Source organism: Synchiropus splendidus, chromosome 10, assembly GCF_027744825.2.
Source record: "Synchiropus splendidus isolate RoL2022-P1 chromosome 10, RoL_Sspl_1.0, whole genome shotgun sequence".
Lineage (NCBI taxonomy): Eukaryota > Metazoa > Chordata > Actinopteri > Syngnathiformes > Callionymidae > Synchiropus > Synchiropus splendidus.
The window spans coordinates 22,712,996-22,737,989 of NC_071343.1; the positions used below are offsets into that span (position 1 = coordinate 22,712,996).

The 24,994-nt window shown below is 43.7% G+C and overlaps 1 protein-coding gene across 4 annotated transcripts in view; it reads left to right on the forward strand.

The window, feature by feature from the left end:
• The window catches only part of sema5ba (sema domain, seven thrombospondin repeats (type 1 and type 1-like), transmembrane domain (TM) and short cytoplasmic domain, (semaphorin) 5Ba), a 162,246-nt gene that overhangs the window by 132,857 nt on the left and 4,395 nt on the right, over nucleotides 1-24,994 (forward strand). For 3 of the 4 annotated variants that reach the window (XR_008415909.1, XM_053876546.1, XM_053876547.1), the window contains exons 13-22: nucleotides 5,675-5,792; nucleotides 6,294-6,478; nucleotides 6,908-7,051; nucleotides 7,119-7,266; nucleotides 7,772-7,997; nucleotides 12,111-12,323; nucleotides 17,054-17,224; nucleotides 19,532-19,669; nucleotides 22,091-22,135; nucleotides 24,117-24,322. Coding sequence is in view for 3 of the 4 variants with exons in the window: in XM_053876546.1 (XP_053732521.1) it covers nucleotides 5,675-5,792; nucleotides 6,294-6,478; nucleotides 6,908-7,051; nucleotides 7,119-7,266; nucleotides 7,772-7,997; nucleotides 12,111-12,323; nucleotides 17,054-17,224; nucleotides 19,532-19,669; nucleotides 22,091-22,135; nucleotides 24,117-24,322 (1,594 nt within the window). In the remaining variant the exon portion in view is untranslated. The remainder of the gene's footprint in view (nucleotides 1-5,674; nucleotides 5,793-6,293; nucleotides 6,479-6,907; nucleotides 7,052-7,118; nucleotides 7,267-7,771; nucleotides 7,998-12,110; nucleotides 12,324-17,053; nucleotides 17,225-19,531; nucleotides 19,670-22,090; nucleotides 22,136-24,116; nucleotides 24,323-24,994) is intronic. The other variant, XM_053876548.1, reaches the window with a different exon arrangement.

Sequence of the window (24,994 nt, forward strand, 5' to 3'; positions counted from 1 at the left end):
ACCTGTAAACTGTAGTCTGCTTCACCAATGAGTCAGGTGAATTTCTTTGTTTTCCTAGGACCGCCCTATTGGTGTCCACCTCCATGTTGTGTGTTGTGTTTTCCGCTCGTGGCAATATTTACGCTTTGTTTCATCACGTGTGATCACATGAGATTTCTGGCTAGGAAGAAGAGCATCTCGATCAATGCGTGTGTGGAATCTTTGCATGTATATTGTGTGTTGTGATAATCAGTGCATGAGTCGGACGTAATGATCAACAGCAAACTTTTTTGTGCCTCTTTTTCAGCACCACGGTCGAGTGAAATGGGAATATAAGTGACATTTGTTTATGTCTAAATTTGAAAAAAAAAAAAAATGTGATGGTATGGCACTTCTTATTTTCAGTATGTGTAGCTGAAACCCTGCAATTAGGATCTGCCAAAATAAGGTGACATATTTCTTTTACCACGAAATAAATCACACAGTCGGGCAGGGGTTGGGAACCTATGGCTTGCAGACCTGGCTTTTTTGACGACTCTGGATCTCTGCACAGCACAGATTCATGAGCAGATGGCAGTTCGCCCCCACTTCAGACCAGTTTATCCAATTACTTCTGCTGACTCCCAGTAGTATGTGAGGTGCGGCCACTGTCAACAACAAGATCAGTTACGGCTGACTTACCATGATGCTCTGCAGCCCAGCAAACAATCATAGTCTTTAGTCACAATAGCATGTCACGAGCTTAGTGCTGCCATAATTGCACCTTGTAACATCAGGCCAATGAAATTACAGGTGTTTTATTGATTTTAAAGTACTAAAAGATATGGCTTGAATTACATATTAAAATATGCGTTTTTTTGGAACTCTCAGTCAAAAAGGTGCCCAACCCCTGCAGGAGAGGGTTAACTTACATGTAAACCAGTATTAAAGACAAGGTCATTTTCTTGTGACTAACTAAACTCCATTTCCAGCCTCCATAATCTTTCAAAGAATTCTTTCCTTCAGTCTCTCTGCTGCTCTGTTGATGGCACTGACGAAGGCTGCCCAGGTATTAGCCTGGGTGTTATTTTGCTTGTTTTTGGGTTTTGCCGGTGCATTGCGTGTTCTTACACCCGAGTCAATTCGAAGCGTTGTTTGTTGTTTATTTATGTATCAACTTCTATTATTGTTGCTTGTTTTTATTCTCTTATTATGTTTTATTATTACGATTATTCTTGGTTTATTTTGTTCATCACTGCTTGATGTACCAAAGCACTTTCCTAGTTGGTAGGATCCTCACTGACATTGGCAATTAAGCGTTCTGATTCTGATAAAGCTGTCATGAAAGGAAACGTTGCTTTTAACAGCTTTGACAAACAATTTTAAATGCCTATTACACCTCAAGAGCGGTTCTAGGGATTTATCTCCTGATGCCGCTCAGACATATTGTTTCATGGGCTGCTGGGATTTTCGCGGCTCAGCCTGTTTAAAATTTAACAGGACATGTTCCATGGCCTCTGTGTTTTGATATAGTTCGCTACTGGGCAGGGGTGCAGCTGAATTAAATAGCTACTAGTGCACCACAGATTTATCAAAGTGGCAAAGCTTGCAACAGAATGTGTGGTCACGCTGTGTAGAAAAAGTTATTCAGTAACGTCATAATGTGCACACATTCTTCTTCCACTGTTGCACTTGACAAGAACATTTAGCCTTTAAAAGAGCATGTGGCATGGAAGGTTTTAGTAGGGCTGCCAAATAAAGGTCACAATGAATGCTAAGTTTCGGCTTTGTTTACCACGCTAAAGAACATGCTACTTCTGATGGTTGTTTATGCGGAGGTTTTGAGTCTGTCACAACTGGTGAAGCATTTATGCTAGAATAAAAAGTTTGCCAAGCAAGTGGGATACAATTTTTAGCAAATACTTGCTGATCTAACCTGATCTTTGATGGTAGGTGCTTATATCCATGTTCCATTGTCAGTGTTTATCATCAATCACCTTCCAATTTATCTCTGTCGTCCATATCAGAGGTTCGTCCAAATAATATTCCACGCCACCATCCATGATGAATGTCGCGCTAAAAGGGCATATTGTGCATTGGTTTTCCTTAGTGACCAAATTTCTGGTGTACAAAAAGATGGTGAGGCCAGCAATGTTGTATGGAAACAGTGGCACTGAGGAAAAGACAGGAGGCAGAGCTGGAGGGAGCAGAGATGAAGATGCTGAGCTTCTCTCTGGGAATGACCAGGATGGATAGGATCAGGCTCCAGTATATCAGAGGCACAGCACATGTCAGGTGTTTAGGAGACACAGTCAGAGAGGCTCGATTGAGGTGGTTTGGACATGTACAGAGAGAGAGCCAGTACATTGGTAGGAAGATATTGGGGTTGGAACTGCCAGGCAGAAGGTGGATAGGAAGGCCAAAGAGGAGATTTATGGACATGGTGAAGGAGGACATGAAGTTTGTAGGTTTGAGAGAAGAGGAAGCAGAGGACATGGTGAGATGGAGGAAGATGATCAGCTGTGGCCACCCCTGAAGGGAGAAGCCAAAGGAAAAGCAGAAGAAGAAGAAGAACATTGAGTAGCAATGCTTAAAAATAAAATTAGGATGTTTCATGTAATTTCATGTACACATGTCAATCAGTGACGGATTCAGCACAGAACAAAAAGTTGGCATTGTTATTCATCCAGGAGCAGTTTATTGGTTTTTCAATTTGTGGCAAAATCGTGCTTTCACCTCAGCGATAGCCGTTTGAAAAGGTAACTACTCGGAAATAGATGGGCATCATTCTGTCACAATTCAGTATGTCTTCAGGTTACATTTCACCTGAACACTGTAGATAACGCTTAAAGCATGGTACAGCATTATGGGTCTCCTTTAACTGACCTCTAGTAAAACATGGCATCAGACACTGGTCCAGGTGAATTAAAAGTAGGCTTGGAGAAAAGAATGGTTTGAGCCAGTTGCAATTTGAGTACAGTCCAAGCCCCTTCTTCAGACTCAGAATCGGTCGACTAACTTTCTCATTACAGATACCTAGCAAGGGCAGAGAAGTCTGGAGAAGAGGGAAAAATGCTTCAGGAAAAAAGTGCTACACTGCCTTTGGAGTATTTGCATGAATAAATTTGTCAAGAAGTGATACCTGAGGTGTTGGATTGATGGACATGCCATAAAACAACTGAAAATTTAGCTGGACTAATGTGAAATCTGTTCCAGGTGAAGGAGTATTCATTGTTAGCAACTTGAAAAAGCTTCGCTTTTTTGTTATTCAGTTTGCCACCTGAGATTCAAGCGAGGTAAATTATTCATTCTACAAAATTCCAGCTAAATTAAAAACATGTATTGGTTCAGAGAGCAACCCCAGCCGAAGGACAGGACAAGATGCCAAGTTCTGGTCCAGGCAAGCAATATAGACAACACAGCACAGTCAACACAGGGTTTGTTGGGTTTTTTTTGTTTTTTTTAAATAGCTAATCCAGGTCAGACTTGGGGGGACAGACGTCGGCCTTGACTTTTCAAGCAGTGGCAACCATGCAAGACCCAGATAAGGGAAGGAATCCCCTTTTGAGTTCACTGCTTGAATCAATCATTTTCCGGGCTCTGGGTATCATTGTTGAGTCAAGCTCTCCATTTCAGTTCAAATGAGTACAAATCAGGGGAATCACAGACTAAACTGTCCGCTCCCCTGGCCGGGGCCTTCCAGCTGCCTCGCCGCTATTCTTCACTCACTGCTTCATTAGAACTCAAATCACTCGCACCTCACTGTTTCGCCTGACCTTGTTTATTTCGCTCCTGAAACGTCTGCTTATTAAAGCGTCCAAGCACCTGCGTGCTGTTTTGACATCGACAGAGACAATGATGATGCAAAGCTGCGCGTCACAGTGAAGTCTGACCTTGAGCAAAAAACGGAACCCTCCCTCGCTTCTAATGGACTATTAGACTCAGTGAAGTGTGAATTTGTTGCTGACCTTATTGTGATCATCATTTCATTTAATTTGAAGAACACATCCTGATCCCATCCTAACTGGCCTGATAATCAGATGGTCACTGAGAAGGTTAGAGATGAATGCAGCAGAAAGGCATCCGCTCCCGTCTCAGTGGCCATCATACTCAATCTGCCGCTCTCTCTTTCACCTCTATCCTTGTGTTTGCACTCCTTATCCACAGGGTCGGCTGGAATGTGCTGGCTCAGCAAAAGTGTCCTTATTGGATCTTATCCGAGCCCAGGTTGAGTACAGAGATCTGGCACGGTGTTGATGTTATCAGAATCTGAAACCATCAGCCCGAGGCTCTTCAAATAAACCACAATTTGTTGTGCTACCTCTGCGCACACATTTTCTTCTTTTAACAAGATCAGGTTCCCCATTTCTGCACCGTTCTTTGACGATCCAAAGTCAGATAAGCTTTTGCTTCAACTTGTTTTCAGATATTTCCAGGTGTAAATGTTTAAAATACTTGACAGTGTTAACAGTGGGTTACTGTGATACGCATGACAGACTTTACTGCTTGTTAGCTCAGTGGGAAACTATGTGGAATTCTGCTGACATTAGTGGGCATTTGACCATTCAGGTTCTACTCTGCAACCCCTGGCTTTTTGCCTTCTGAAGTAATTTAGTTTTGAGCTATTCAGTTTTGAGACATTTAACTTTTTTAAGCGTGCAAGGCCCATGGGTAGTGTTCAGTTGTAAGACCAAAACAACAGAGTACATTAAATCTGTCGATCTCAGATTGAGGCCTGAAATCTGTGTTTCGTGCAGCCCGTTGATTTACGACACAAGAAGCTGTCAACGCTGAAGCAGAATTTGTAAAAGGCGTCTCTCCATAATTCACCTGTTGAGTACTTAACAACCCGGGGATGCCATTACATTGCTGTTCATTAAGTTTATTACAGAGCCACAGTGACAAATCGTGACCATTGATTTTCAAAAATGTCAATGTGAAATTTCATTATTGACTCACTGAGAAACAGTGTGTGCCAAATGAAATGAATGCAACCTGGGAAAACCTGACTGACCATTAGCCCCTGTAAAATGACAAAACATGTTTGTGTGTTATTCAGTTCAATCACCAGTGGATGAGGAAAAAATAATAATCTGCCTTGTCATAATGTGGGCAAATGAGACCAATCCAAGGCAGTGGAAACACACCACTATAAAAGGAATGAATTCACTTGATGTCAGGACAATGTGTTGTGGGACACTCACTCCTGTATGGCGGTAGCAGCAAGTGTGAGTCACATATGAAAAGACTCCGGTTTCAAGGGAAATATCCTGTGAAACTCTCCTGGTGAAATGGGTGAAACAAAGGCATTGAAAGTGAAAGTTGTTGAGTTGTTGCCTTCCGCACGTGTTCCTGAGGCATTTTGATCAGCTCTGGTGGCTTAGCCATGTCATTAACGGCTTTAGATTTAATTAGCTGTCATTAAGCCTCTGTTTTACTGGAGGAGCTCGCAAATATTTAATCACTGATTGTGTCAGTAAGTGCGCCTGTGTTGGTGTGAAAAGCCAAGTGAAAGAGGGGAGTCAAGTCTGCAATTTTACGTCTGGACTGAAGGCAGCCTGTGAGAGCTTTTAGCAGAGGTTGTCTGCACCTGTGAGCAGGTGAACCCACTCGTAGGCATCGTTGAACTTATTTATTGAATTATTTCAATGAATGGCCTTTAAGATGCCATAAATGACCAACTGTTGCCCCTTCCTCATCTCTGCTGCCCTCGCAGGCTGTGTTTGGAAGCCAGAGACCCCTACTGCGGCTGGGACTTCATGCAGAGGCGTTGCACTACACTGGAGTACAGCTCGAACATGAGCCAGTGGAAGCAGAACATCACTGTGTGTCCAGTAAGTTGTTACATATTCACACACATGGCCGTGTTTTCATGTTTTGTGGGGACATTTTCACTGACTTTCATGCTTTCCCCAGCCTCTCACCCTAACAACCATCCAAAGCAAATGAGTAACCTCAACCAGGATTCTCAACCAAACTGAAATTAAATTATTATGACCCTGTAATTTTGAAGCTTTAATTCTTAAATTGAGGCTTTTGACCCCACAGCAGGTGGTTTCCAAGTATAGCTATACAAGTAAATGCGCAAACACGCAATCATAACTCTCACAATTGTTGCCATGGTTATGTCTGCATTCGTTGATGATGAAACAAGATGGAGAAAATAAATGCAACAAGTTTGTGTTTAATATCAAAAGTTGTTTTTCATTTCTGATTCTGAATTGAATATTGAATTCTGAAGTCCCTTTGCTGAACTGTATAAAATATGTGTTTTTGATGGATTTTATTTGAAAATATGTGTCTGCTTTATCATCAATGCTATGTGTGCATTGCAGTTGCAGAACCAGACCACCAATGGCGGTTTTGGACCATGGACAGTCTGGCAACCGTGCACCAATGATGATGGTGCGGACAGTGTCAGCTCATGTCTGTGTCGCTCCAGGTCATGTGACAGCCCGGCCCCTCGCTGTGGAGGCAAGAGTTGTGAGGGTCCGACCATTGAGGTGTCCAACTGTTCCAGGTAAGACATTCCTGTCAAGAGTGAGGAGTATAAGATTCGCCAGGCACTGGGAGTGTCGAGAGGCATCTCCTGGGTGGAGACTTAGGACTTAGCGATTAAATCTCCATGATGGTGCTGCTCCTGTGTGTTCTCCATGGAGTTACAATTCAAGTGCTGACAATTCTGACAAATGTTTAATAATTGCAAGGTGAAACATGAAGAGTTTATCATTTTGAAATATTGCCAAACTTTGAAGGAGCAGATATAGCGTCTACCAAAGGAAAATCCCCATGACATCACTAGAAGTGGAAAACAGCTAACTTAGGAAAATGAATAAATGTTAGTCTGGCATATTTCCCTACAGATGACCTGGATTTCTAAAATAGCAGCATAGTGTTTTTGTCTACAGTGAAGTGGACATTTAACGTTGGTGCATGTCTGTTGCCATAGGAATGGAGGCTGGACGCCATGGTCGTCATGGGGACAGTGCAGTACCACTTGTGGCACTGGCTTCGAGCTGCGCCAGCGCTCCTGTAACAATCCCTCCCCCCGCCACGGCGGTCGTGTCTGCGTGGGGCCGAGCAGAGATGAGAGGTGGGCTGACAAATGCGGTGTCTGAATCTTTCTTTATTTTTTATACGATACTTCACATCTCACCCAGGTTCTGCAACGAAGGGCTGTCCTGTCCGCAGCCTATTTTCTGGACCCCATGGGGTCCCTGGACCAAGTGCAGCACTGAGTGTGGGGGAGGGGTCCACTCCAGAGTTCGGACCTGTGAGAACGGCAACAGCTGTGCAGGATGTGCCCTGGTGTGTAAAAAAAACACAAAGTACAAGACTTTGAGTCGTCTGTGTCAAAACAAGAACTGAAAGATTAAGTCAAAGAGCATGTTGTACATGGTAATGATGGCTGCTAGCTAATGCCTTGATAGCTAGAGCAGAAGAAAAAGCTTGCAAGAGGCACTCTCCATAAATAAATAGACCTTTTTTGCTGTTGAAAACTGAGACTTTGTTTTTAATACACACATCAGAGCAAGTTTTGACTTATCAAATACCGGAACTCTCTCCCTTGGAATAGCAGGTATATTGGCTGATACAGTCCATTCCTTTTAGCCCGCAGCTTCTCTGCTCAGGCCAGAATTCCCCTGCTTCACAGTTGAACTGTGCTTCTTTGTTTACCTCATCATTAAGTGTGGTCCCCCTGTCCCCTGCGTCCCCACATTTGCATGTGACACTGTTGTATCTCAATATGAAAATCATTTTCATAAACCAGGGATTTTTAATCGCAAACTGGATGCTAAAACCCTTCCCTCAGGAGTACAAGGCCTGTAACTTGGAGGCTTGCCCGGAGGTAAAGAGGAACACTCCATGGACCCCGTGGATGCCTGTCAACGTGACGCAGGGAGGGGCCCGCCAGGAGCAGAGGATGCGGTACATGTGTCGCGCTCATCTGCAGGATCCCCACGAGCTGCAGATCGGACGCAGGAAGGTGGAGACGCGCTTCTGCCCCAACGATGGAACAGCAGTGTGCGAGACTGACAGTGAGTTCTCTGGCCTTGATGCCATCAGGGATGAGTTGTAACGATGACATTGCAAATCAAAGTCATTAACTTGCAATGAAGAACCAATAACTTTGATTTAATTAGTGGCACACCGAAACCCAGATAATAACCATGAAAAGTTTTGTTGCTTTACAGACCACTTTAATAGTCCTGGTCGTTTATATTGATTGATAGTGAAGCGTAAATCTCGGAACACTTGAGACGAATCATAAATATCCGTGCAGCCTCTTCATGTTCCAGCGTCTCACATTAAGATGGCGAAATGAAGCCCTTGCTCTGATCTCATTTGCAAATGTTTCTTCCTGTAGCTGGGTGACAGTGCCGTCGCGGACTTCACTTCCCCATGTCCATTGTGAGAAGTGGTCTGTTGAGTGGCTCCAGACCTTTTCTTGCTCCATGCTATCTGACAGATTCATCGGCCCCTACATGTCCTCTGGAAAGACATCAGCAGCTAACTGCCATCAATGAGATACAACTGCGGAGCAAAGCCATCTTTTTTCTATGGGGATCTGGATGGAGAAAAAAAAAAACAATTTCTCTTGCAAAAATGTAACTATAGTGTGATCTCAAAAGATGCTTCTTACCTTGCAAAGGTAGAAACACACTTAGAAATCCAAATAGGAACTATGAATGTTCCCTCTCTCATACGCATTATCTTTGCAAATGTGGCTTCATGTAAGATCAGTATTTTAAATATGACAGGCTCTCTAAGCAGTCTAGTTTCCCACTGAAATCCTGACAGTGAACCCTTTATGCATCACAGTCATGACGACACTCTTTTCATTTTAAATTTTGCTACTGTTTTCCCAGTGATGCTACTGTTTCTGATCCTTTGACCGTTTTCATAGAGAGGGCCTGAAGACTTATAATTTGACAATTGATTTAGATGAGTTGAAGTTCACTTTTATTTGAGTTTATTTATCATACTTGTGGGCCAGTGGAAATGTTTTTCATCGTACTGTAAGATGGACATAGTAAATATTCATTGCAAATGGCATGGCATGATGTCTGGGCCCCGATGATCCCGTCCATGGAGGCGGAGTATATATATGTGTGTGTGTATGTGTGTGTGCACGCGCGCGTGTGTGTGTGAAGTTCTCATAAAGGCTTATTTCTAAGCAACAAGTTTTTCATCGAATATCATCCGTCGGTCATCACTTTCTGAAGAGAATTCTTGCTTCCCACAGACATGGAGGCTCACTGGGCAATCCATCACTGGATGACACGTAAATCTTTTCTGCTTCAAATATACTTCGCTCTATTCCTCTTCGTTATCTATCATAGAGCGTGCCGTTTCCACTTAACAAGCTCCTCTTCTTTTGAAGAAGTAAGAAGTTCAGTTGAGGACTGTTATCTGCACAAACCTGAAAACTTGGTTTGGTTTGTGCTTTGAATCCTGCCTTAGAACTGCGATGGCATCAGTGCTCACAGGAGGGCGCCCTGGAGCAGGAATTTTTAGGATCAGGTTACGTATGGGCAAATATTTGATTGATCTGAAAGTGACCCAAATCACATTTTAAATAATCCATATCTGTTTTTGTCTTGACAGCTTTTAAAGATGACATTAGCACCAAAAGCTGCATCTAAATTTTACATGGCTGTGCAGGTCTCATCTGTTTTGGAAGCCTGAGGGTCAATCTTTCTGTAGAGCCTCATGGGACGCCTGTTTGTGTTGATCAGTCTAACAAATCAAAACCAATTCTTCTCGTCCTATTATTTCTATTTAACAGAACAGTTACCTTGTGACCAACTAAATCAGTCGATAGCAGCTGCTTGTGTGCATCTGGCTGATTTTGCAGTCTGTTTTCTTGAGAAACTTAGCAGATGGCAAGACCCTTTGCACAGAAACATAAGAGGCCATTTGTTGTCGTAGACTTCAAATTAGCATCTGACGTTCTTAATGGCCATGATTTCACACCTCATCGAATACAGCAAGGCCAGCAGCAACGCTACCTCTCATGATTCCCTCGGCTTTCAGTTTATGCTCATGAGTGGACAGAATCATCCACCGAGGACTGAGCCGGCACATTCTCACTCTGAAGGCGTCACATGTTTACGCTTGTCAAGTGGACTTCTAATGACACATTGCAGTCGCCTTTCAGTTGAATTAAATGTTCCTGCCGTTTCCTGACGCAGTGCGCATGTGCTTTGATTTGAACTGTCCCATACATAAAAGGGAAAGAGCTTGGGTTCATGGTTGAAGCAGTGGGTTGCCGCTTCTTATGATTCAGCTCAAAATCAGAATCGGAGTCAGAATCAACTTTATTGCAAACGTCAGTGAGGATCCCACCAACTAGGAAAGTGCTTTGGTACATGGTGCAATATTGAACAAAGATAGTTAAATAATATCAAATGAAATAGATCACTAAAAAAAAAAAATAATAGAAGTAACTAATAAAGAAATAAACCACAAACAGCAAGGGCTGTTCACAAATTCATCACTCTGAAGGCAGAGGGGAAGAAGCTGTTCGTGTGACGGGAGGTTCTGGTCTGGATTGACCGCAGCCTCCTGCCGGAGGGAAGAGGGACAAACAGTCCATGGCCAGGGTGAGAAGGGTCGGCTCTGATCCGACCTGCATGTCTCTGGGACCTGGAGACATACAGGTCATGAACAGGTGGCAGGCTGCAACCGATCACCTTCTCAGCAAAACGCACAATGCGCTGTAGTCTGCCCTTGTTCCTGGAGGTGGCGCTGTTGTACCTCACGTGATAGAGAAGGTGAGGATGGACTCAATGATGACTGTGTAGAACTCCACCTGCATCTTGGAGTTTCCTCAGCTGCCGCAAGAAGGACATTCTCTGCTGGGCCTTCTTGATGATCCCTCCTGTAAGCCGACTCATCTCCATCTGAGATGAGCCCGATGATGGTGGTGTCATCCGCAAACTTGATCATCTTAACTGACTGATGCCTGGAGGTGCAGCAGTTGGTGTACAGGTAGAAGAGCCATGGAGAGAGAACACAGCTGTGAGGAGGCCCGATGTTGAGGGTCCAAGTGTCTGAGACAGTCGCCCGCAGCCACAAACTGGCTCCAGTCGGTCTGGAAGTTCGTAATCCACCTGCAGAGGCAGTCAGGCATGTTAAGATGATGAAGCTTGTCTTGAAGCAGAGCTGGGAGACTTGTGTTCAGGATCCTGGCATAGGTTCCTATAGAGTCCAGGTGCTCCAGAATGAAGTGAAGGACCTTGTTAACTGCATTATTTACAGATCTGTTGGCTTTGTAGGTATCGAGTCCAGGAGGGGAGCAGTGATACAATAGATTTCAGGTGGGATAGAAGGAGTCGCTCAAAGGAGAGGTGGTACTTCCAAGGTCACTGCCACCGGTCTATAGTCATTCAGTGTGTGATCCTTGGTTTCTCTGGGACAGGAACAATAGTGGAGGATGAAACCGGCTGGAGCATGACAGGACTCCAAGGATGCATTCGAGATGTCCGTGTACACAGGACCCACCGTAGTTGTACAATGCTTCAGGATGGCAGGGGAAACTCTGTCCTGTCTGTCCAGTTTCCCAAATATTCAGCTTCCTGAACTGAGTGAGCATGACCTGCTCCAGGATGTCAAGGGGAAGAGGAGGGGAGGTAAACAAATGTGACTGCTGTGTCACACAATCCCTCCGCATCATGTCACTAGACAAAAATGCTTTGAAACGTGCACACATGAGCGTAATAACGCTGCCCTCACATCCCTCTCACTACTGCAATGACAAGGGAAGCAGGCTCGTATTAGAGCTGTCAGCGACAGTCCGGTTCTCCTGAGTAGAGCCCACCGGAGCGAGAGCCCTGCGAGGTCAGGGTCCAGCATTCTCTGCTGATGTCTTTTTAAAGGCCCCTTAAACTGAATTGATTGCCTGTCTCAGCACGTCCTCCTCCCGAGGGGGCCACATCGACACTGACAAAATGATGGAACACAGACAGCAGGGGATTCTTGTGATGCAGACCTCTCCACAACTCAGGAAGAAAAATATGCCCATTGGCAAAGCTGCCAACCTGTAGCTGAATGTTTACAGGATTTGTTTTGGATTCTTTTTCTTGTATGTTTGAGAAGTTACTTTTCTGAAGGTGTCCTGAAGTTTGATTGTATCTTTTGTGTCTCAGTGTTGGTGGAAGAGCTCCTGAAGACGCCTGTGGTGAGAGTGGCAGGTGCCGGGTGGTCATCGTGGGAGACGTGGTCCAGCTGCTCCCAGAGCTGCTCTAAAGGTTACCGTACACGCAGGCGCTCATGCTCGGGACCAGAAGGGAAGAGCGCGCCAGTGGCCTGCAGAGGGTCGCCTGTCGAGTACCAGGACTGTAACGTCCAGGCCTGTCCAGGTGAGTGAGTCTCTCTGACCATGGATGTAGACACATAAATATAGCAAGACCATCAAATCATCACCCCTGATCAGACTTCCTGAAACATAAGATTAGATTAGATTAGATTAGATTAGATTGCCTTTATTAGTCCTACAGAGGAGAAATTCAATATGTCACAGCAACCAATGACATCAAAGACGTTGACACATATCAAAGAGGGTGAGAGTCAGGTGCACCTTGGTACAGGGAGTAGCGATGTTGGAGGGTGTGTGCTCGGTATGACCAATCCCACTCAGTCCTCCATGCTAAATAGGATTGCCTCCCCAATCTGAGTCTTGGTCTCATTAATGCCAAAGATGGTCTTCATGCCCTTCCGGACTCCTCTGGTGTCGTTCTGCTGCTCAGTCTCTCCCTGTCTGTAGACTTTCGTCCCCTCACAAATCATCCCACTCAGCCGTCTCTGTGTCTCATTCTGCACCTCTTGGTCTCCGTAGACCAAAACCACCTTCTTCTCCTTCAGGTCAGCTCTGATATCCCCAGTTCAAGTGGGTACAGTCTTCTCCACACAGAAGTTGATGTAGTCTGTGACGGTGTCAGTCAGACTGTCAACATTCTCTTCATGGCCATCACTGAAGACTTCCCACACAGTCATCTAAACAGTCCTGAAGAGTTTCTTCAGCCACTGCAGACCAGTCTTGACTGTCTTCACTGTGCAGGTCACGCCTGGTTTACCAATGGTTCATACACTGGCTTGAGGAGGACCAAATTGTGGTCAGATTTGCCCAGGGGAGGGAAAGGAGATGACAGATGGTGTTGGCATACAGCAGGTGCAGGTTTTCATTGTCTCTGGTGACCGCTGTGTTGGGTGAGACGTGGCTACGTCTCCGTGATGAGCAGCAGGCTGCTCCCAGTGATTCTGGGTTAGTGCTGCAAGCACATCGACCTTGTTAGAAAGTGACCGGACATTTCTCATGGACAAATGATACAGCGGGTATGTGAGCCCCACTGCGACATCCCCGTCTCCTCCTCCTCTGGCTGAACATCAGGTTGGTTCACTGACACTGAATTAGCACAGAAGGCTCATCCCAAGTGAACACAACGGGGACCACAGCAACGATCAGGGTCTCTAGACTTGAAGGTGTTGTGGTCCGTAGTTTAATCCAGTGTGTTATAATAAAGAAATACTAACAAAAAAAACAAAGAACAAAAATCTCATAGAAGACAGGAGCTGAAGAAACAGGCTGCTACACGTTTCATCGCATTTGATGAAAGTGGTGTAAAGTTGACGCTAAGGCTCAGAGATGTTGAGTAAATGAATGCTTCATTAAGGATTATGGTCAGAGGAAAAATTGAAACATGTGACCGAGGAATTAAGACAGAAAATATATACCCAGATTTGCTGCAGGTCCTTGAAAAGAGATGACGAAATTTGATTTAAATTAAATTAAAGTTAAACTTGACATAAAATGAGTCCCACTTCAGTACATGCTGAATCTGGTGTACCATCAATGAAAATATAAGTCTGGGTACCCAATTTTTCTGATGTACCTTACAAGCTGGTCGCGCTTCAAGCAGGCCGAGAGGAGAGTCACTTGGGGCTTGAGTCGCAGAGACTCTGTTGGAGGGGAAACAAAATGCAGTACGTGCAAATACTGTTTGGCTAGAGTTCTATTCAGATGCAGGGAGTAATTGTTTTTAGGTTATGATTTATAATGCATCATATCATAATAGTAAATACAAAGAGCTTGTCTTATACTCGACTCACTCAATAGACCCTAGTGGCTCTTAAACCCGAGTCATTTAAGTGAAGGTTGTTTACAACAGTACTGTCGGGATTCACTCGAGGATGGCACTGAAGGAAAAGGCAGAAAATTGGCAAGAAATGAATGAAGAGAAACACAGAGTTTATTGCTTTTGATGACTGACCATTCAGTGCCAGAGGACAAATCCTCTTGGCAGGTCTTCAAGTCTGCGGGTCTGTGACCGCTTGTGTTTAGATGTGTCGGTGCCAGCAACCGCACAGGTCAGCCTGCACCCTCAAAAAGTTGATGTCCAGGAAAATGAGTCCTCACATAAACTAGTTAAAGTGAAGTTAGAGAAAGATTAGGTCAGAAGTATAAAGTAGTATTTCTGAGGGAGTGAAGAGGAATGCATTTTTAAAAGTTGAATATTTGCGTTTCACAAAACGATAAATAGATGACACAACTGCAACAGAAACCATTTTTTAAATAGGGATGTGAGGGCAGTATAATTTTGTAAAGCAAAAAAGAAATAAGTTGATGAAGTCTCTCTTCAGTGCACCAGTATTTTCATAACTTAGCCCTCATGTTGATTTTAAGATGTTCACTGAAATGAGCGGGTGAGACTTGCTGCTCTCACCTCTGCAGATTCCTTTCCAGACTATTAACACTTTCAAAGGAACCTGCAGGTCTTCACAGTGAGCAGAGCGAAGAAGTGGTGGATTTAATTGGGCTCAACAACACTTGTTGCCAAGTTAAAAAGAGCTAGAACTAAGTGCTTTTCTTTAGGCCCTCTGTCTCCCGCAGGAAGGCTATCCTGCTCCGACTGCTGCGCCTCCTTACACCGCCTTCATACTTTTACAGACCAGCTCGACTCATTATGTTGAAACGGTCAATGCCAATAAGCTTGAAGTCAATGGTAATTCCATGTAAGGGGTAAACATGATTAGCACCATCTTCAAAATGTGTCGGATTTTTCTTGCTTCAAGGAGAAGCTGCCCCATTATCCATGACGGCAGCACCAGACTTTTAACCCTGAGGTTGTCCTGTCTCCTGTACAGAAGTGCACTTTATGTTGTTGTTGAACTGAAGTTGTTATGGATTCATGCTAGTCTGATCTACCTTTCCAGAAGAAGTCAACATTTCTCATTGCTCACTTTGTTACTTTCAATTAGAATACTCGAAGCAGGGTAGAAGGATGACTTGCACTGATAGGAGCATGTACTATGAATCACCACATTAATTCTCATTTAGTTGTGATTTTTCTTTGTTGATGTTTGACTGCATAGTTTTGTAGCAGTTTTACAGCACTGTGCTGAACACTGCAGACTGCAATGGTCATGATCTTCCCGCTGCCTCAGAAGTCCAATCCTCCTTCAGCCTTTATCATCAACTCCTAGTGCGGTTTTATTGAAAGTTGTGTTTCATGCAGTTGTGTTCAATATACTTTTCATAGTTTGTATGTCTGATGAAGGGAACTGATTATGACCAGGTGGCTCAGTCAGTGCAGTGTATAAATGAGAGGGATGCTGGAGTTGGAGGTCGATGAGTTCAAGTATTTGGGAAGTTTGATTAATAATTTGTGGTATTTCTAGAGATGTTTAAAAGAAAGTTTATATTTAATAGAAATAATTAACAAACAATATTTTTGTTAAGTTTGGTAGACGAGTCTCAGGTGTGAGTCGCAACAGAAGAGTCTCTCAGGCTCAAACACAAGAAGCACAGTTAGAAGTGTCGGGTATGAAGATGGTTGTCAATGGTAGTGACTAGGAAGGACACCAGAGACCAGTGTGTCTTTGGAGGGAGGTCAGACTCTATTGATGAAGATGAAGATGAAGAATGCTAGGGATGGAAGTACCAGGTCAAAGAAGTTTCTCTAGTGCAGTGTCTAGATAAAAACATTAAAAAAATAAACACACAACTTGTTGTCTGAACAAGTCTGCAAGACATATGCCTCCTGCTCCAGGTCTCGGTCAGAAGTGGACGATGTAGCTCCTGACCTTTTCTGTAGAACACAGAAAATTCTTGTTCGTTCCTTTATGAGTGCGTTTTATTTGTCATCACCCAGAGTTCACAGCAGGTGGGGTTGGTAACAGAAGTCATGACTATCGACCGTTTAATTTCACGTCTTACATTAAGGGTTTAATTGCTGCAAATGCATTTGTGCTTCACATTGCCAGTGTGAGGACCTTGGTAAATAAAAATCTAATGAGGTAATCAGACACCTTTGGCCAGGATTTAGCGTCCTTCATGTTGGTGTTTAACAGTGTGTGGCAAGATGTGAGTTTGTTGTTGAGGGGTGAGCGTGTGGTGGTATGAATGATTTTCTATGACGCAATAAATAGCACCATTTCTTTTGACTGCAGAACAGTAAAATCCATCAAGTGCCAATAAATAAATCCCAGTTGTACTTTTAGTTAGCGGAGCATAAATCCACCCACGTCCGCAGTGTAATTAGATAATTGATGTGTTTATGGAGACATGTCCCACGTGTTTGTTTTTTATAGAAGCAGACGTCTCAGCTTTGAGGGCAGAATATGACTTTATTTTGTTTAGAGTAAATCCAGAGAAAGAGCCTGTTTGTCAGGATGTGAGCGGATCGTTGAATGGGTTATCCACTCCGCTCTTCAATCAGGTAAACAGCCAGTTAGCTGGAGTTAAGCGGTCACAGCTCGCTTCACTTCCAGTCCCAGTGATCCACTCAGCTAATGGAGTTTGCAGTGCAGTGTGTCGACACCCAACACCGTACATCACTCCACAAGCTTTGTCAGCTGAGTCGGCCTCTTCATTAGAGCTCCGGGAGAATGAGCTGGACTCACATGCATAATTGTTCAGGACCAGCGTCTGAGGTGCTGTTTAGTTATTAGATACTTTATGCTGCTGCTGCTTCTCATATGAGAATGTTTGCAATACATTCTTTCATACGACTAATGATTTCACGTTTGTGTTTCCAACCTGTGTTCCTCCAATGATCCTCCTGCTTTAGACATTATTATTCTGTTCTTCTAGTAAAAGGGTCCTGGTCCTGCTGGTCATCCTGGTCACAGTGCTCAGTGGGATGTGGTGGTGGTCACTACCAGCGCACGCGCTCCTGTAACAGTCCCACACCGGCCTATGGAGGGGATATCTGCCTTGGATTACACACTGAAGAGGCCCTCTGCAACACACACACTTGTGACGGTGAGTCCTCCCGCCCCAACTCCTACATTTTTTTCTCCAAATTTTTATATCCATGCAATTGTTTTTCATCTCTTCAGAATCAATTAAGGAAAGGTAGATATTTCAAAAGATAAGCAGTGCCATTCTAGAAATGAGCTGAACCTCCTGATGGCGTCACATCCTGCTGCGTTCCTGAGCTCAGGCAACTTGGCAAGTTCTGTAGAAACCTAGGCACGAGGTCTGCTGAAGATGGTCACACTGACAGCTGTAAACTATACATGGTGGCAGTTGTGTATAGTTCGTTAATTCCACAATGATTTCATGCACCAAACTCTGTCTTTTGAGATTGATTGATTGAGAAGAGTTCCGTATCCCTGGAGTTACTGTATTAGGTGTGGGTCTGTTAACTTCAGATCTAGTGGAGCTCTGTGGGTGTGTGGCTTGATGCTGACACTATTGGACAAATATTGATCTAACATCTGACTACAAACCAAACCAATACAGCCGTAACTTAAATTTCATGAGCATATGTGAACTTCTGATAATCTCCTGTCGTTGGTAGCTCAATGTGCAGCCATTCACATTTTGTATTGTTTTGGAGTCCTTCCTGTCTCGTACTACTGCCAGTTAGTTAGTCACTGTTTGGAGAGTACAGTAACATTATACCACACCAAGTGATCAGCCTTCTCTTGGGGGCATCAACTGGAACATGTCACCCTTCCAGGCACCCTGAGCTATCTGTTGGTCACGCTGAACACCAAGTTTAGACTGTTCTTTGGCCTTTGTACACACAGCTTCTTACTTCCAATGACTTTTCTTCCTCATTATTTCTCTGTCCACATTGCCGTTTATTCATGAGACCCTTCAGCTAAAGTTCTGCTCCCGATTTTCATCCACCCCCAGTCTCCTCCTTCAGGCACGATATTCATAACCGATAACTCCACTAATACATGGCTCAAAAGGTTTTAACTTCCCTTTCATAAACATTTGCAGGACCATAAATAGTTGTGGTTATTGACGTGGAGGTAACTCTGAAGTGAGTGTACAGTGGTTTCCAGTCCAAATGAATTTGGACCAAATGTAATTGCTTTTTCTTCTCAACAGCCAATTCCTGTAACTGCATTTCAATTTAAATTAGTCCCTGTGCCACTCACGGACGGAGTAATGAGTACAGTCAGCCCCTCTGCTAATTATATACAAAGAATTCTTAATAGGTTTCTGTCTCCTCCTTTTCCCTGTGATGATAATCAGACTGCTTTATCGGGTTCATGTTTTCCTGCTCAGCATGAACCCACACATCCTTTTTACTCCGCTTTGATGGAAACACAATGTGTAATTCCGGTGGACAGATGCGACAGTGGGCCGGTGTCTGGCTTTGTTCCGGTACCGCCAGGTTTCTCCCTGCATCTGTAATTCTGAGCAATCTCCATGTCAGTCATCCAGATATTTGATGCCCCTGCAGCAGGTCATTTGATTAAAGTCTTCAGCAGTAATGGAGGACAGCGGGACATGACCGGTAGAGCAGAATAATAACAAGCAGCCTGGCTCCTCGTTGCATTCACGCACGTCGTCCAGTGGCAGAAATAAATGGAGATAAATGAAGCAATTAAAGTGGGCAGCTGAGATTCATGGTTATGAAAGTCAAACTAAAGAGGAATGTTGGACTTTATAGTGTAAGTCATACGCCATACAGGACGAGCTGTGGCTGGCAACAAACCACTAAATCACTGGTTTGTTTTACAGACTTATGAAGTGAAAGTTGGGACACTATACAGTTGGCGACTTGCAAAGGTGAAACCTTTAATGGTTAAATAAAGTATGACCTACTATAAGGATTTCTGAATGCACACATTTTGTTATTTTGGTGTGAGGTAATCTCCAGGTCTGACTCGATCAACGTAAGAAGCTTCAACTTTACTTGTCAGTCTTGCCTCAAAGACTGACCTGAAAGTTCAAGAACAATGGTGCTTGAGCATGCTTCCAAAGGTTTGGGTTCAGGATAAGCATCCACTGCCTGTGCTCTCTCCACTTCACTGCGTTTGAAAGGAGAGGAAAAGCAAGTGTGCGAGTCAAAGAAAGGAAGTAAGGCAGAGTCAGGGGTTGTCCTCTTTGTTTCCAGCTTGTGGTGAGCAAACTGCACCAAAGCTTGGCTCAGGAGACATTACCTTAACACATTAAATAGACCCTTCAGTTACATTTTCTACTGCAAAACTTGCTGGTGTGTACAGTGTGTTTGGTTGGCTGCGGGCAGCGAACATTTGGGTGGGCACTTTGCTGGCTGATCCCGCAGCTTAGGTTTGCATTAACTCCCCTTTTTCCTTTGTTTAGGTGGATGGATGGCCTGGTCACTTTGGTCAGCCTGCGACGATTCAGGCATACAGATGAGGACCCGGGTTTGCGGCACTCAGAGCAGCACCCCATGTGTGGGCAACAGCACTCAACGAAGGAACTGTAATGAAATACCTGGTGAGTCAGCCAGCTCTTGACCCTTGCCTGCGCTACACAAATCAGCAGAGTGGAATTCAAAGATCCTTTAATCGAGCTGTTGCTAGAATAGTGATGGCCATTCCAGCTAACATGAATCCTCGCCTTCCTGGAACGGAAATGAGGGAATCATATAAAAGATAATTCCCCTTGAAAGTACAGACCCTGAAATGACTTCCTGAGTTGGTGGGGTAAAATATACTCTCCTTCTTTCAAAGGGAAACTGAGTTGTGTCTGAGTGAGACAGATGTGTTTAAGTGGACAAGAATCACTATCTTGGTGTTAACATGTGCAGAAGGAAAAGCTATTCACAGCTCTGGAGAGCTTCCTCCCACCGTTGCTCTTTCCACATGCCAATCTGAAGCATTACTATCTGGCCGCGATAAGATGTTGTGTTTCAGATCCACCACAAGGGACATCCCTTTGGTTTCATTACTCAAAAATTTGTTTTGAGGAAATACAGTCATACACAAGCAATACTGTGATTGAGAACCATGACTGATGAGCAGAATCATTATTTTGATCAGTAATGTAAAATGAAAGAAAGCATCTACCTGACTTCCTATTTAAAATGTGTAGATACATGCAGCTGTCGACTGGATTTTTAAACAATAGAGCCTCCAGTTAGGTGTAATTTTTGTCAGTTTGGTAATCTGTGACTCATTTAGGCAGCGAGTCTAGTAAAAATGATCGAACATCATGCATCAACATCAGCCTGTTAGAGTAGAAATGATTTATCTTTTTTTCCTGCATAAACATGCAGCCCATGAATGCCTTCAATGACATCTTCAAAGACAGCCAAGTCTCTTCACAATTGGAAAAATGTAGTTTAAACAGTCACATTTGTTAAACACCGGCTTCATTATAAAAGGGCTTGCAGACATAATTTGAATATTACAGAGCGTTCATTATTCAGAAGGTGAAGTCCCTGGACAACTATGGGGCCACAGTGAGAGCACACATGGTCATAAATCATTTGTTTCTTCCACTGGGTTTTATTAAAATAGGCCAAGACAGAGTGCAGAAATTGGATTTCATCTAAGTTAAAGAGTTTTTTTTGTTTGTTTTCTACTGTCGTCTTTTATCTTGTATTAACTTTTGTTGTGGTTGTATTAACTTCCGAAACATGTTGCATCGGGTCATAGGTTTTAGAGCAGGGTTCTCAAACTGATTCCCAAAGGGGCTGCTGTGGGAGCCGGTTTTTATTTCAGCCAAACAAGCTGACACATTTTAGCCAATAAGGTGAATATTCCAAGTCCAAGACTGGACCCGTGAGGTACAGTTTACTTGGTTTGATGATGACCTGAATGCTTATGGAGTGTGGTTTCCAGACCTTCTTTGACTCTTTTGAGTGAGTAAATGATGGTGACTTGCTGCTGAATGGTTTTATTTTGCAAACCATGGGAAATTCAAATGTGCTAGTGTCCTGGATGATCACCATTCAAATAATGATGAGCGGAAGAGGAAAGGAGCATTGAGGTTTCACCTGAGGATCTGGTTGTGTCTGCCTGTGGAAATGTTGCCAGGAGGGATGGTTGTTTCACACTGCCATCAGAAAAGTCATATTTATGTGATTGAAATTTAAGCAGTTTTTTATCCCATTATATACAAAATAGTCACCATTTAGTGAATGATGAGCACAATTGTTTCAGCCATCATGCTGCAGTTTAATGTAACAGCATATCTTCCTAAAAGCTGCTTTAATGTTTCAGTATTGCACTAATTTCTCCGTGCTCCAAAGTAACAATAAATTGATTTGTTTGTGGGATGTTTAGCGTAATCTCTGGAGTGTTTAATGAGCCTCTGGATTATCAAATGATGATTCCTTTTCTTTGCACGTCCGCCATTTCTTCAGATCTGCCTGTTATCTCCATAGCCTCCTCCCATTTTTCCCTATGTAGAAGATCATCTTCTGTCAACAAACGGGACGTGTTTGCATATAAATCCAGAAGATTAGTAGTCAGCTCCTCTGTATATTTTTTTCTATGCAGATGATGTGGTTTCTCCTGAGATGATCGCTAGTGGCTTCCCTGTGTCAGCCTTCTCTCACTCCCTGAAGAATGATGATTAATATTTATAAGTTTTCACAGCAAAGATCTCGATGGGAAGTTACGGGAGGTCTGTCTGAATCCTACTTTGGGGAAATAATGATGTGACAGTTAAATATGTCTCACTCATGCTTTGACTTTGCTCTCACATGAACGTGCTGAAGATGGTCTGCCGGGGGGCAGAGTCCTGTCTCTGACTCATAAAACAATTATTCAAGTGTCTTTTCTCATACTTGTGTGTGCATACATTGTCATTACAGCTGTTGGATGTTGTTCTATCCTGTGGTTGTGTGTGTGTGCATGTGTGTTTGCATGTGTGTTTGTGTCTGACTCTGTTCTCATCTCCCCTCTGCAGTCATTCTCCCTGCATCTGGCTTTGATAAGGACCAGCACTGTGGAGGTAAGTAGATAAAAGTCATCCCTCACTTGTCTCTCTGAGTGCACGCTCACACCTCATCCGTCCCCTTGTATTGTACATATGCAGCGTATATCAATCCACTGTTTGTCCTGTCGGCGATTTGGAACATGTTTTTAACAATCTGAAATTGTCAGAAATCTGAAAAATGATAAATCATGTCCACCGTTTAAAAATGACTGTATCACCAAAGCTCCTGTTGGTGCAGTCTGGACAGCAGATTTTTCTTCTTTAGTCATAAAGTTATCCAATATTTTATTACATGCACTTTTCACCCGGAATCTTGGAGCAAACCAGACTGATTTGACTGCTCTTCCCGCCATAGATGAGTGTGTCAAGTTCCTGTGACTTGTGTGGATGCTCCTTGGCCACTTTATTATCTGAACATCATACTTAACTCACAGTTCCGACCGACAGCTTAACCACTGTGGACTGTGGTTTTCAGATAACACACCTGTTTTAAGGTCATCACAAATGACGATGAGATAGCATCCTAATCGAAGGGCGACTCACAATTCTCTCCATACATGGCAGAGGGAGTTTCAACTCTATTTGACCTTTCTATCAGTTTGACCAATTCCGAGATTTTATCCATGAACAGGACAGAAAAATGGAATTGAAATGGGCAGACTTCTGAAAATGCCTGACATCTGCAGAAGCCCCAGTTACCTATTCTAGATGCTGAGGACATTACTCATGTCTGACTGTACTACAGGTGTGTATAGAATTACATGATCATGAAGCAGTTTTCCTTTTGGACACGTGTTTCTGGGTCAACTAGCCATGACCTCACAAGGATGCCAAGTTGTTTGCAGCAGTTTTGTGTCCCTCCTGACGCTCTCAAGTACTAATCTGTAACCGATTACCTAAACTTTCATTGGGTCGTGAGTCTGGTGGCACCCAAAATGGAGTGCTGTTTTTCCACTGACGTCACATACAGGAGGGCGAAGGACGAGTGATCACTTAGCAGAAGATTTTATGTTGTTGAAACAAGCAACTGTGAGCTTCCGTTTCTCAGCATTCAAACAAAGTGGTACGGTAACAGAACTTGTGATTCATTTGATGAACATGTTCCTGATGCTTCTATCACTGACGACATGATGAGCACATGTTACTGACATGATTGAATTGCATAAAGGTGACTGACTTAAAGGAGATGTATTGTTTAGGCAACATTACTTCTGATATTTCATTGTGCTGAAGAAGAAGTGATGAGATCCAGGGAAGATGCATGCAGCAACTCGGTGAACACCATGCTGCCCATGCTGATCTTGTAACCTGTAATAATGTTGTGATAAAATCTGCCTGTATTCACTCAAAGGGAGCGACATGACGGCAGGTCGAGTATTTGTGAGAGTGATAAATGGTGACACATGAGCAACTGAAACCAATCAGTTAAGTGGGCTGTCTAACTGGGCCAGGCCATATTTCCTGTCTCAGTAGGTGACACTAGGAGTGTAAGCTCAGACAGGTACTGATGATTGACCTGGTTCTCTGATCATCAAGTACTTGACTATCGTTGTAAATGGTGGAATTGTTCAATAATATTGAAATAGTGGCGGACTTTCCACATTTCACCCGGACAGTTCAGGTTCCTCCTTAACTACTTCTGAAGTCGTCCTTGGCCAGAAGCGGACAGTTAATCCGCAAGGCCTTTAGCCTCTTGTGTCCCAGATGGGAGAAGGTGCACTAGGAAAGTAACGTTCTTTGGCCCAGCAGCAGTGAGTCAGCTGGCAAAGTTCCACTTTGCACCTACTTGATGCCAAGTTTATAGATCTTCCTTGTACTTGATCCACAGCCACCACGGGGTGCAGCTTTTCAGGAGCACAAAGCAACACCGTCGATGTCCTTGTCGCTCTGTTCTCTTTAAACACAGATTTGAATCAATGGACTTACGACTTGAAGCCCTGCTTTCCAACAGCTCACGTCCCGTTTTCTCTTCTCTCTCTCTCTCTCTCTCTCGCAGCGTTCACCTCCATCCACCTGATTGCCACGGGCGTCTCCTGTTTCCTCGGCGCGGGTCTGCTTTCCTTCCTGATTTACGTGTACTGCCAACGTTTCCACAAGCCCTCACAGGAGTCGGCCGTCATTCACCCCACCACCCCAAATCACCTCAACTACAAGGGCAACACCACGCCAAAGAATGAGAAATACACTCCTATGGAGTTCAAAGTATGTGCCGCCAAAATGCCTGTTATAGAAGCAAACTAACTCAGGAAGCTAATGATTCATCATAAGGGATATTCTTTTGCATTTATTTCAATTTAACAGAAACCAAGACAATGAGTCGCAAATGATTTCTTTTTCTCCCCCGCTTTCAGACACACATAGTTTTTTTCCCCACCCACACACCAGGTCTTATTAATAAGCCCCATTAGTTTGCAAAAGATTTATCAGCCAGCAAGCGGCTGATGCCATTGCTTTACTGTGCATTTACAGCAAGTCAAGCAATTATTCTCTCTCGGCTTTTCCAGAGCTTCCAAGTCGGTGCTGAAACAGTAATCATTTGTTCCTATTATACTGGGGGATGCAGAACTTTCTTTTCCCAGGAGGCCAATTGTCTATCGCCAGTAGGTAGAAGGCAACTTTAATCTAATATATTTAAGAAACTACATCACCAGGCACGAGGAGTGGTGGATCCAGTGATCCACCCCAATGTCATTCACAAAGTGAAAATCTTTGATTCAAGTGTAGCATGTTGAATTATAATTTAGGTTCAACCAAAGTACAAGCATACAAACCCAGCTGGTGTTCTCTCAGCAGATCACAGCCTCGCTGTTGGGGGAAGAGCCTGGTGAGCAGATCTAGTAATTACTAGTGGCAGGGCACAGAAGCGGAGGTTTC